Source organism: Xenopus laevis, chromosome 2L, assembly GCF_017654675.1.
Source record: "Xenopus laevis strain J_2021 chromosome 2L, Xenopus_laevis_v10.1, whole genome shotgun sequence".
Taxonomy (NCBI): Eukaryota; Metazoa; Chordata; class Amphibia; order Anura; family Pipidae; genus Xenopus; species Xenopus laevis.
Window position 1 is genome coordinate 28,693,389 of NC_054373.1, and position 13,890 is coordinate 28,707,278.

General features: G+C 38.5%; 1 protein-coding gene across 1 annotated transcript in view; it reads right to left on the reverse strand.

The window, feature by feature from the left end:
* Positions 1-9,524: 9,524 nt before the first annotated feature.
* grpr.L (gastrin releasing peptide receptor L homeolog) overlaps positions 9,525-13,890 on the reverse strand; it is a 47,894-nt gene continuing 43,528 nt past the window's right edge. The window contains exon 3 of the mRNA XM_018246030.2: positions 9,525-12,048. Within this exon, the coding sequence (XP_018101519.1) occupies positions 11,656-12,048 (393 nt within the window). The 3' untranslated portion in view covers positions 9,525-11,655. The remainder of the gene's footprint in view (positions 12,049-13,890) is intronic.

Sequence of the window (13,890 nt, forward strand, 5' to 3'; positions counted from 1 at the left end):
TAAATTCAACTTTTAAAAAACTTAGGAGGAACATGGTGCCCTACTTTAATGGGCTCTATCCTGATGTGCATAGTTCATTTGCATTTACAGTCAATTAATGTCCTACTTTTAACGCAAAAAAAAAAAAAAAACTACAGATAACAAAAGAAAGCTCTCAGCAAAATGTACAGAGGATATGAGAGATGTCGTAAACGTTGGGAGAGCTGGTGCGTTGATTGTCATTGAACAGAATTAATTAGGTTTCTGCTTCTGTGGTTTGAAATGCATGGCAAATCGCTTCACCGCATATCAACTAGTACTATGCAAATTGGGCAGTTTTATTTATATTGTGACATCTGTGAAACTGAACCAATTCAAACCATTCAGGTTTTTTTTCCCACTTGCAAAGAACACAGATTTACGTGGCGCAGACAGAACTGAAAATAGAGGAAGATGGATTTAAAGCAACAGAAAGATGATGGACATGATTCTCCAGTAATACAAGAAAAGTGGAAATACTCAAAAAATACTACAATGGGAGTGTGTGTTTGTGCCTCTGAGCGCTTACCTTTGATTATAATACAAGGTGTTGTGAATCTGAAATGTAATACTTCCCAAAGCTTTGCGGATCTTACATAGATAAAGATAAAGGCAATGGTAATGCTTAACATCAATCTGATCTTTTAGGGAAGAAAAATCTTAACCCTTGTGTCCTTTGACATTTCATATATTGCTTTTTTCCCCACTTGAGTCTTAGATACTCTCTTTTATGTTTCCCTTGTGTTTCCCTGTGATTCCTTTAGGCTGTGTGGATCTTATTCCAACACAATTTTGAAGAAATGCCTTTGGATAAAACACCAAGGTTTATGCTGAAGAACCTTGGATCTCTCTTTTGTTGGTCTTTACGGCATTCAGATATTGGTACTCCCCCAGTGTACTACGGAATATTCTTATTAAAATCATTCAATGTATGTCCTTGACTTATGCCATAAAGGGAGTTTATTAGCTGCTGCCGTTAGTTTGGTTGGGGGGTACAGTATGCTCTGGGGGTTTTAAAGAATACAGGTTTCATAATAAAAACACATTCAGTACAAAAAGCAATAATATTTTTCCTTAAAGGACGTTTAACACCAAGTAATGAATATTCATAAAAAGATTTTGCACCTAGGGGCATATATAGTTGTGTTCATGAATTGTCATACTCCTGGAAGAATTTGTAAGACGTGGAACAATCATTAAAAAAAGAATAATGCCATTCAGATGAATCTGTTAGGCATCACGGAATACCACAGTCATTAAACAAACCATACAAGCCCGGATTTGTGGCACGACCGACACTGCTAAAAGATCTTCTGTGCTGTTTCTGCGACGCTGGGCTGGGGGAGCCATGATCCTTTCATAGGCGAATTATGAATGAAAACAGGACTTCAGCCTATGGAGGAATTGTCCCGCCCCACAGCCCAGCCTCACGGAAGCAAGGCAGAAGATCAGTTAGCGGTGTCAGCGGGTCGGCTCCACAAAGGTTCGCAGGGCTGGGGGCGGCTTTCAGGGGAACTATTCTGGGTGTAGCAACTACTTGATATTGACACATTCCTATGATTTTTATAGGAACGTGTCAGTATAGCTTTAAGGTATGGAGATCCAAGCTATGGAAAGATCTGTTATCCAGAAAACCCCAGGTCCTGAGCATTCTGGATAACAGATCCCATAATAATGTAGGGATGTGATAATTTAGACACCCTCACATAATATTGGCAGGCAAATCCTCAGTATTATAGACACCTTAATGGGGCCTAATGGGGACTTGTGTAATTGCTCTGCTTATGTAAGCCCCTGTAGTGCTCACAGTGTACTGTAGATGGCACTGTGCTAGAGTATAAAGGTCTAGGCACCCATGCGGTCTGGGTCTATTGCTTTAGCTCTTACCAAGCAGGCAGGAAGGGAATGGGTAGTGGAACCTAGGCACTTAGGCCCTAGTAAAGTGGATAGCTATACTCTTTCATAGATCACTCTAGGAGTGATAGATAGGTTATATAGTTGAGAAGCTCATGGCTCTGTAGAGGAGAGTCAGAGGGATTTAGATCCCAGGTATTAATAACCCAGAAGTAGGGACTAAGTGCATAGACTTAGGGATGGTAGAATTTCCCCTAGGTTCCACTTAGGGCACAGGCTGAAAGCTGGGGTACCTTTTCAACTGCTGCTAAACGAATGCTATAACTGTTCCTTTGCCTTCAGGGATCAAGCTGTTCTTTGGTGCTGTGAGTATATGTGCTATCCTTTATGCTACTGTATATGTCCTATATACTCCTTTGTGGATTATCCTGTAAATAAACCAAGTTCTATGTTTAAGCATAAAGAACCACTGTTCTTGTGCATTAAACCCTGCCTCCACACCGTTGCAAGGACTTACACTTGAGAGAAAAAGGTCTCATCCGGTGCACAAATATATTTGAAAGTAAGATCATAGTAGAGACGGTGCCACTCTAATTTACTATAGCGCTACACTTATATATAAATAAACCTACATTAAAATAGATTGATGTAAACATTTAAAATTCATGTAAATAGTATTGTATGCAGCTACTTTTTATACATTATTCATACCACTTTCCGGTCTGATTTATTTTTTTCCCGTCTAAATGTGACTTTGACAGTGGATCATGCAATGTCTAAAGTGGTGTAAATATAATGGTGTAATTTCAGTCATTTAGTATGTATAAAGTAGATGTAGTAAATTATTTCCTTGATGGCGTTAATTCACATCTTTTGTGTAAAATATTAAACACACCTTTACAACCTGTGACTTAATGTTCATTTCTGCTCTTGTCATAATAATTGTATTTGAAAGTTCCTGCAGTTTTGTTTGGAGGGGGTTTATGGGCCAGTTCTGGAATTACCATGCTGCTAAAATTGTATGAACAAAGTTGTATGCTGGGATGATGAATGTTGTATGCTTATTAGAAATGTAGCTCCTTCTTACTTCCTTAAGACTTTATTGAAAACAATAGGCCATGTCCTGCATTGTTTAGACAAGAGATAAAAACAGCTGAAAAATCAAAAAAATCCATGAACTAAAAGTTTTTGATTTTAATGGCCCTTTGAAGGAGAATTGAGTAATAACTGCCCATCCTCCTCCTGCTGGACTACACCACTGGGGACCCCTAAACACCCCGTTTGCTGTACCCCATTCTGGAAAGCAGAGTAGCACAGAGGAGTTGGGTTCACCATCTCATACTGGCTTAGATCCTCTTCTCTGCAATTATCCCACAGATGTTGATGATCATGGAGAAAAGAACCTGAAGTGGGGCAAGTTGGAGCCTGCCAACCCCATCCCGCTATTCTTTTCAGAACAGTCACGTTAAACGGGTCCCCAAATGTGAGGTTTACGAGGGCTCTAGAGGAGGTCCCAGTCATTATTCACCTTTAGTTCTCCTGCATTTAAATAATTTTATATCATTAGTCTTCTTCATACTTTGACTTTAAAGGGGATGTAAAGTCAAAAAATGAAATTCCTTTAACAGGTCCACTGCCTAAAAATTAACCTATCTTCAATATATTTCCATAAATCATAATTTTCTGTGCTCTAGCTCCCCCTTCTCTTCACGCACTTCAGCCTGCATGAATTCCTCAGCTCAGTCGGTGGTTGCTTTACATTGGCTGCTATTGACTGTAATGCTAATGAAATCTACATGACATTCAACTGCCAGGTAAAAACTGTAGATGTTGCCCAACAATAGCGACGAGCGAATTTTGCCCTGTTTGGCTTTGCCAAAATATTTGGGAACTGGCGAAAAAATTTTTTTAGCAAATTATATTGGAGTCTGTGAGTGATTTCTTTTGTTCTGTGATCATTTATGTAATATTGTAGCAAAATATGTGGCATACTCATTGTACTATGTAACAAAATGCTCAGGGCCACCCTTTCCAATGTTGTCATTAGAAAATGGCACATAGTGGTGCACTCCATTTTAATAACTATAGGTGGAAAGATCAAATTGCTTTATCTACTAAAAATACTTGTTAATTATAATAATAATAATAATCTACTATTGTCACATTTGAATGTAACCTAAATAACACCCATTTACTGCAGGATTAACATCAGAAGACATGATAAGGTGAAAGAGGTTTAATAGTTAGAAAGAAAACAACAATAAACAGGAGAGCAAACTGAAAAACCAAATACAGGCCTGGGTAGAGACAGAGTGAAATTCAGTAACAGGCTGCGAAGGTCAGGTCTGGCGGAAGACTAGCAATGTCCGAATGGTAGGCAAGGTCAGTAGCAGGCAGCAGTCAAGCAGATTTGAGTAACAGGCCGAAGGTCAAACCAGGGAATCCACAGAAGACGGGTATCGGGGACCAGGTTAGAACAGAAGCAAGGAAAACAAGCAACGGACACAGAACCAGGCAGGGAACACTGGAAACAGGAATCAAGGGTTAGGAATCACAGAAGTAAGGGAGTGGCTCAGGAGCTCAGATGATCAAGCAAGGATCACTGGTCAGGGACAGTTTTATAAAGGGCCTTGATTGCTTGAATGATAGCACATGCTGTTAATGAGGCAAGACAAGGTAATGGAGTTGCAGGAAACATTATTTAGAGTCTGTGCAGAGCAGTGTCCAGCATAAGCACTAAGACTCCCCAGTGGCTCACCAGAATAGTTCAGGATTGCCGTACACTAAGACAAGGGTTTGATTCCTGACAACTATAACTCCCAAGTATAGGAATTTGAAAGACCACTTGAGAGTTGGCTTGCACACTAAGCCAGCTATGGAAGATCCATTTCCCTCTCACCTCCTGTTTCCCTTTGAAACCATGCCAACACCTTCTTGACCTTTTCTCTTCTTCCTGTACTGGGCGGTAGTACAATAAAATAGTGCGTTTATAAAACAATATCAACCACAACCCGTCTATTTAGTGGAGTATGAGAGGTTAAATATTTTCAGAGAATTGCGGAGAGTAAGGAAGCCTTTTTGACCTCTATTCCCCCATTCAATAAACAGGACACTATTGTTAGAACTGTATATATGTTTTCAGTCTTGACACATGAGAGATAAAGGTCCAACAAGATCACCTTTTTCTAAAGCCAAGTCTCTAGATCAATTTTTTTTTCACTCGGAACATGTTTACACAGAGCGTGTCACTGAGCTATTACACTATGGCACAATGGGTTTTTAATTTATTTTGGAATAGTTTGTCCTTTTCATTGTTGTTACAACAGCTCATATGTTTTATTTACAGATAGGACTTGTAACCGATAAAGGACACAATTGCACTAAGGCTGTCTTTATTGACTAAGCCAGCTGGGAACATTCACAAAGTAAAGGTAAAATCCCTGAGGGTGCAGAGTTGTTATGTACCCCCAGTGATTACAGTGGCTTGCCTGTTAACCAGGGCTGGTTCTCATCACTTGAAAAAAAATCCAGGGTGTTGTCTGCTGAACCGTAACCCACTCTTTGGCAGGTTTTCAATGTATAATCTGTCAATATGGTTGAAAGAATGCACAGTATAGTATATTCACCCTGAATAATTTAGGAGGACAACTGGGAGAAGAAAGGAGAGGTCGTTATGTTGCTCCACAAGCAGTACACTGGACTGGTGCTTTTTTTGAGAAGAGAAGAATCAGTCTGGGGTAACAGGAAAGGAGTAGAATGATAGGAGGCAGCAGCTAACAACTTGCCACTCCACTGTGATTTTACCTTTTACAAAGACAGTTTGCCATGGAACATTCCATTGACCAATATTAGCGTGTGACTTTGTCTCGTTAGCACCCAATGTAAGAACCATAAGCAAAATGTCTGACATCCATTGCTAGAAACGGGAGATGACGTTCAGCAATATGGGAACAGGATAATGTGGATTTCTACTCTGGTTCTTATAAGCTGCTCAAAGTGAGTGTCTTGAAGATTTGGCTAAGAATACCTTCTTTTCAGTTCGCTAAAATCACTACATTAGACGCTTTATAGACGAGCCAAAACACCTAGAGAAAGAAAAGAATCTGCAGAAAACTCATAGGAAGGTAGAGACATGTCCTATTTTATTTTAACAACTTTTAATGTTTTAATGGCTTGAGTGAGAGTTCTTTTTTAATGGAAATGTTCTGGTTATTAGAGAAAGAATGACAAGATAATGACAGCATGGCCAGTGTTACTATATAAAATAGAAACAAGGTTGTTCAGGACATAGACTTACTGAGCACTCGCTTCTGATTTCACCGTTTTGGATTTAAAGTGACCCTGACATGATTTTATAAAAATGCATAGTGTATGATGGTGGCATACTTTTATATAGTTTTGACCGTCAGCATAATGGCACTGTCAGTAGGATCTCTCCTTTCTTTTTGTAGCAATACAAGCAGGTGGCTCTGGTTGTGAAGATGTCCACCCACTGCCATAACTTCACTGACCTTCCCTGATGTTTGAGTCACTTTAACCATAAAAACCAAAGTAATGGGTAGGGTCATATAGAGGCCCATTTAAAAACAGTACAGGGGAATATTATATGTATGTAATATAATTTCAACAATAAGGGTAATTATACACATTACATATTTATTTCAAATCCAGAGAAAAGTTTTCACACAGTAAATGTACCATTGAATTTCACCAGATTGTGTTAACATACCAACGACTGAACCCTGCAGCATGCATGCAGGATACACGTACAATGGTGCCACCAATTTAATAAGAATGACACCACTTTGAATCCACAATAAAGAAGTTGCATTTTACTGAAATGGATATCTTTATAAAAGTGCACATATTCACAATTTCTAGATGGGCCCTAAATGTTTCACTGTATATGTTAACCATGCCTTGCTCATTATCAAGCATAACTGTTTTTTATTGGCTGATTTTTATATAAAAATAAACTAGCCAATATAAGAGATATTTATTCATAACTTATACATAACTTATTTATAACTTGCAATTAGCAAGTGGAACCAAAAACAAAAATATGAATGTGCAAAACATAACATCTTATTTGGAGTACTCTGGTGTCATTAAAACATCAGATATGAAGTAAACTATAGACTGAATGGGCTTAGGTTTACCATGGGGGTGCAGCCAATACATGGGGCTCTGGGGCTTGGGAATGTAGAAGAAATAAATGGTGGAGTTATGTGACCTGTATAAAGAGTTTTTGCCCAAATTTTCACATTCCCTGTTAGCAGAATGTACTGGTCTAATGCTGCCAGTATAATTAGGGCAATCATCTGATTGGTTGATATGGTTTACAGGTTCCTGCAAGTACACATAGACACTTGTAACTATTTAAGCAATGTGGTTCTGGTAGCATTTCCTGACAGGAAGCGTATTAGGGCAGAAACACACTGCCAGATTCGGGGAGATTAGTCGCCCGGCGACAAACCTTCTCTTCTTCGGGGCGACTAATCTCCTGCCTTCCCCTGCCTTCCGCCGGCTAGAATGAAAATCTCCGGCTTCATTTTCTGAAGTCGCAAGGAAATTTCAGGTGAATTCGGAAAAACTAAGTGCTCCAAGTCCCATCCCGACCGGCGATTTTTATTCTGACCAGCAGGAAGGCGGTTCAGGAAGATTAGTCGCCCTGATGAAGAGGAGATTTGTCGCCTATCGACTAATCTCCCCGAATCTGACAGTGTGTCTCTTCCCTAAATAGTGCAAAGGCAACAACAAATTTCAAAAATTGTTCCTGCAGTCTTATATAGGTGACTATTCAATATTTTTCAAATAAGCTAAAACAATTAGGTTCAGGGTCGGACTGGGGGGCCCGGGGCCCACCGGGACTGCTGTCCAGGGGCCCCCCTCCGGCCCCCCACAGCCCTACAAAATTGCGTCTGCCCAGCAACACCGCCACTCGGCGCATGCGCAACAGCGGCGTTTGACGCGCATGCGCAACATCGCAGTTCGCCGCGCATGCGCAGGCGGCGCTGCGCATCACCGGAAAATATATTTTTCCCGTGATTGGAAATATTTAGAGACGGGTTCTGGCTGGCGGGGGCCCACGAGGGTCGGGGCCCACCGGGTTTTTTCCCGGTTTCCCGCCGGGCCAGTCCGACACTGATTAGGTTTCCAAATAAAAGATTTGTAAACATGATTAGATCCATTTAGGCTTAACAGCAAAAGCAGCACAGGAATGGGACCCGTCATCCAGAATTGTCAGGATCTGGGCTTTTCCAGATAAGGGATATTTCCATTCCAATTTGGATCTCCACACCTTAGAGTTTGGTTGCATTTATTTTTTATTAGAGTGAGAAAAAGTCGAGTTTTATTAAACCCCCCCCCCCAAGTCTCCTAAAAAATAAACCCAATAGGCTGGTTTTGCCTCCAATAAGGATTAATTATATCTTAGTTGGGACCAAGTACAAACTACTGTTTGTTATTATTTGTTATTTGGTTAAAATGGAGTCTATGGGAGATTGCCTTCCTGTAATTCTGGATAACAGATTCTATACCTGTACCATATTAGAGCATTTAGAATGTGACCTCATATCTATGATTCAAATAGAACAGGATTATTCTTTGGGTGGGAAAGAGTTTGGTTGTCAGTTCACAAATTAGACAAATCTAACTTGGGATCTTATAATAATTAGCAGACTGTCCGTGAAGTCAAAAGAGACAGACGTATTACCCCATGAAAATGAAAGGTAAGGAGGAGGATTCCTTGGACTCTCTCTAGACGGAAAGATCAGTTATAGATATGAACTTTAAACTAGTAATTATGAATAGAGTTTATCACTTAGATCAAAAGAGTCAAAAGAAACGTCTAATATCTTTAGGAATCTAGGGCATTTAGTTATACCATAAAAATGTTCTAGAAACAATAAATGCTAGCTGCAGCTTTTTTGCAATTATTGGTTTTAAAAACTAATAACATTTGTGAGTCAACAATAAGCTGAACCCTAAATTTCCTTGCAGATGTAAGGTTTGACGATAGGCATAGATGTCTCCCCTGTTTTGCACATATTTAGAAAATCCTCTGGGAAGATATTTACATTTTTAAACCCTTCACAGATAAAGAGAGATGACCATTTGTTTATTTTGAAATGTGGGAAATTAAGGCCATGTCATTAGTTAAAAAAATCTAAACCAGACTCAAAATAAGTTAATTTATAACTGAATTTAGTTCTCTACTTTTCTTGATCTCACTTTATTCATTCGCTGTATTTCTGAATTATTCTAAAAACTGTTAGATAGTGAAGGCAAACTAAATGCAGTGTCCCCAAGGGAAAATCAATTAGAGGTAGAAGGAATTTAGAGATTGAAATTTTCTAAGAAAAGGCGTTGTTTTGCAATATTTTTTGTGGAAAGGGGATATAAATCCCAGGCTATAGACAGGTCATAGATACCAAGGGACCAATTATCACATAAATCCATATGTTCTACTGTTCACACTGGTGAGGTTAGGCTTTACATCTAGGGACTAATTCACTAATGATCATTATGGAATGATAGCTTAAAGTGGACCTTTCACCCAGACACAAAAAGCTGTATAATAAAAGTCCTTTTCAAATTAAGCATGAAATCCAATTTCAGTTTTTTATGAAAGCATTCATAGCTGTTGTAAGCTCATTTAAAAATCGCAGCTGTCAATCAAATATTGTCTGCCCCTTCTCTATGCCTTAGGCCTCAGATGTGGGTCCCACAATGGTAAAGTTTTTCGGGTTAGGGTTGGGTGCGGGCAGGCCTGGTGTAATAAACATAACTGGTAGGCGGTGGGGCCGCCTGCTCTCCCTTAGTGGCCAGTTCTTCTGCTTTACCTGGAGCGCCATGTGATGTCATCTCGCAGTGGCGCAAATTTAGAGTATTTAAAGGGGCCTTGGGCTATTTCTCACTGCTCAATGTAAAGGTTCTTTCTTGTTCCTTGGTGCTTTCTGGTATTATTCCTTGTGCTGATATTCCATGTTTGACCCCTGCCTGTCCCTGACTCCGGAAGTGGCGTATGATACCAGCAAGGACCTGTACAAACCACTGAGTGTAAATGCACTAATGCTACTACAGCATGGCAGTACATTACTTTGAGAGATCATGAAGTTACCAGCGGCAAAAATGGGAAAAAGAATCATGAAAAAGATTGGAATAAACCGACTAAAAATGTCTATGAGTACTGATTCCCATAGGCAGCAAATGTTCTTTCCCCATAGTTTACTTCTCAGTAGATCCATTTGATATAAACTTTCTCAATGCTTGTTCAACCGGGGAAGCCCATGTGCTCATTATTATGCCGTGCCAACCCGCAACTGCTCTGGGAGCTCTCAGCTATCAAATTTAACAACATCCCTCAAGGTCTGAGCAGCCATAGCAGTTAAATGTGCTGACATAAAAAAGCGTTCAACGATAAACCATATTAATTAGGGTTATACTCAGTCTAGGGACTTCTATTATCTTGCTGGGTATTCCATCTAGAATGAAGTACAATAAATTCCTTACATTTATGCTTAACTACCATATTTACACAACACTCCGTTTTACAAGTTTATTTTAGTTTTCAGTTCTTTGTTTAACACATTTTAAGACATATAATGAAAACAATAAACCTGTTCTCATCGACATTCATCAGTTTACACAGTTCCTATTCAATTGCCATGCTCTGCTCTCACAAGTTTTCAGATGAAAGATCCTTAAAGAAATCCTTGTAGAACAGAAAGGATTTCAATGCACTGCACTGCAATCCCAAAGCAAGAGCATCGATTAGATTAGAGACAGTAAACAATATTCTGTACAACTCTGAACTCTTTAGACTAATAGCTCCATCCCTGTTCCTGTCCTTGCACGAATGGCAACCACCTGTCACAGCCGGTGGAAATACACCAGGGAGAAGACACATCAGGGTATATTTATCAAAGGGTAAAACTAAGCTTACACAACCGTCTTCATTTGTACGAGATTTTTTTAGGGTGTATTTGAGGGTGATAAATATGGAAAAATAAAGGTATATAATGAGATTTCCCAAAAATTCAAAAACAAAATGAATGAAGGGCACTTACTTATAGCCTATGAGTAAGTGCCTCAACAGGCACGAAACACATTAGGGCATTTACTTATAGCCTATGAGTAAGTGCCCGAAAAGGCACGGAATGCATTAGGCCATCTTTTTGTGTCCTAATAAATGGTTTTGTACTTTTAATTCATTTTTATATACCTTTATTTTTCTGTTGTTGGCACACACCTTTCGACTGGGGTGGACAGTGGGATCTTCCGTAAGTCTACTTTACATTCGAATTACTGAATACATATGGCGTGGTGCCCCTATTTTATTTTTTGATGTGGGCCTCATGCAAAATAAATTATAAATATGGCACTAAAATTCTATACAAGTCAATAGAAAGTGAATGTCCATCCTTTGATAAATACACCCCTATGTGTGCTATGAGCCTTAATGTAGTCACTGTATACAGAAAATAAATACATTATTTTAAATATCCACTATCATTTAGATCTTGGCAAGGCCCGTAAATTGTGCCTGCTGCAAATCTTTAACCTGAGCCATTTCCTGCAAGTATCTGACAAGTCCTCCATAGCAGCAAGTACACTAGGAAACCAATATACTGAAACATGACAATTTGCACAAATATCCCGTCCAGTGGACCAAACAAATACATCCAATATATACAGATATGTTTTAACAAAACCAAACAATTCAATGGAGGTGCTTTGCAGGTAGATCAATGTCCTTTGAAGTCCACATTCACATATTTACTATACACAGCCCTCGTGACAGATGTGTTTCCCATTAATAAGACTAAAACTAGCCATGGAGTGGTTAGTGCTTTTGAGAGAAGTCATCCTGGTTGTACTTCTGCCCATGCTTTGTGTCCTTATTATGAGTCTTGGCCGGCAGCAGAAAAGTTGGTTGTTGAATTGTTTTCTGAAGCTCTTACTAAGCAAATAAAGGGCAAAAGGATTGACACAAGAATTTGTAAAAGCCAAGACCCGGGCAAAGATGCTGCTAATGTAATGCAATACAGAAGTATCTACTTCCGAGTAATGATAAGACCTATATAAATAGATGATGTGGATGGGCAGCCAGCAGAAAGCGAAGAGTCCAACAAACACCAATACGGTTTTCGCAAGTCGCTTCCGGGATTCAATCTATGGAACAAAGAGAAAGCACATTTATTTTTTTACAGGTTTACATAAATGTATGCATTAACTGAAGTTCTTCAGTCTTGTTTTTCAAGATACGAGAACTCTGTTTCTAAAAATATTAATGCTGTATTTTTTTCCAGGCGCTTTAATCAGTTATTCTCACAGACTGTCAGACTGAACCCAAGTGAGTAATCAAACAGTTGAGAGCAGTAAATAACAGGTCACTATTTCAGATACATAAGTACAATCATTCTAAGAGACCTTTCACTTTTACCCCAGACACATTACTCATCTTACTTAGGAGCTCGGCTAACAAAGTACCATAATTATTCAGCTGCTAGAGATTGTTTATTATATGAATGACAACAAATTGAAATCAGAACCGAGCAGCCTCGTGTAAATCAGATGCATCAACATCTACATGAATGGGTTCTACCATAGAAAGAGAGTCTACTCTAAATTGAAAGATTATATGATGCCTATTTATAATTATATTTGGATCATATGGCATGCATGAATGAAAGAACTGCTACAGGAATTACCTGCCATTATTAAGATCAGGATGGAAGGTCGGAGGTACGTAGAATGTCTCGACTTTCTTAAATTAAAATCTCACTGAGAAATGACAACAAATCTAGCAAGACATTTCTCTTAATAATAATATAATCTATGTAAACACATGATAGTGAGGATCACCAGAGCACAGACATCTCAAGGCTTTCAAGGGGAAATAAGACCTGTCATTACCAAGAACCTACTCTCCCAGTGGTATATTTACCTTACAGTGCACATTTGACTTGTGTGTGGCAAAATGACCATTCCATATCTGAATACAGTTCTTAACCTATGGAATGGCACCCAAAAATAAATCCCTAATCCCTATGCTGTTTTGATGGGTCATTCAGCTCCATTTCATCCTTCAAAAACCAATAGTAGTTAATAGTATTATCCAGAATGCTTGAGATCTGGGGTTTTCCAGATAAGGAAACTTTGTTCAATTTGGATCACCAACCTTAAGTCTACTAAAAAATCATCAAAACATTAATTAAACCCAATAGGATGGTTTTGCCTCCAATAAGGATTAATTATACCATAATTGGATCAAGTTCTAGGTATTGTTTTATTATTATGGAGAAGAATACATTTAAAACTTTGAATGTGATTAAAATGGATTCTATGAGAGATGGGCTTCCAGTAATTCAGAGGATAACAGATCCCATATCTGTACCATAATTCTTAAATTTAATCTGAGCTCAATTAAAAAAAAGGCTACTAATATATATGTAATTTTACTTTGTTATACTCTAATCAAATTGTTAGTTATAGGTTACAGGGAAAAAATTATAGGAATTAGTAGGAAAGATATTGAGAAACTCTTAAATATTGATGTCCCATTTCTTTAAAAGTTGTCTTCATGAACAATTAACCTTCGCCAAAGAACCTTCCTGCACACCCCATATACACTGTTTAAAACATACTATCTTTTATCCAACATTTGAGCTTTATCATTTTATTCTTTTTGACTAATGCGAGTATTATCACAGCGTGATGTTCAGCAATTACATAACATATTCTACTCATTATGCTTTGTAAAAAAATATACTGTATATACTTTTGGTTCTATTTCAAACTCAGTGTGACTTGCATTAAAAATTCCAAATTAATCCAATCCATTACTTTTTTAAGGCTAATCTCATTTAAAATGCAGAGAGCAATGCAAACTGCATCTTATACTGTAATAGGTTCTAGAGCCATGATCCCCAACATGTTGCTCCCAGAAGCCTCAAAGCAGGTAACTTATTTTATCTTATTTATACATTTGACAAGGTTCAATGGGCCAGTTAA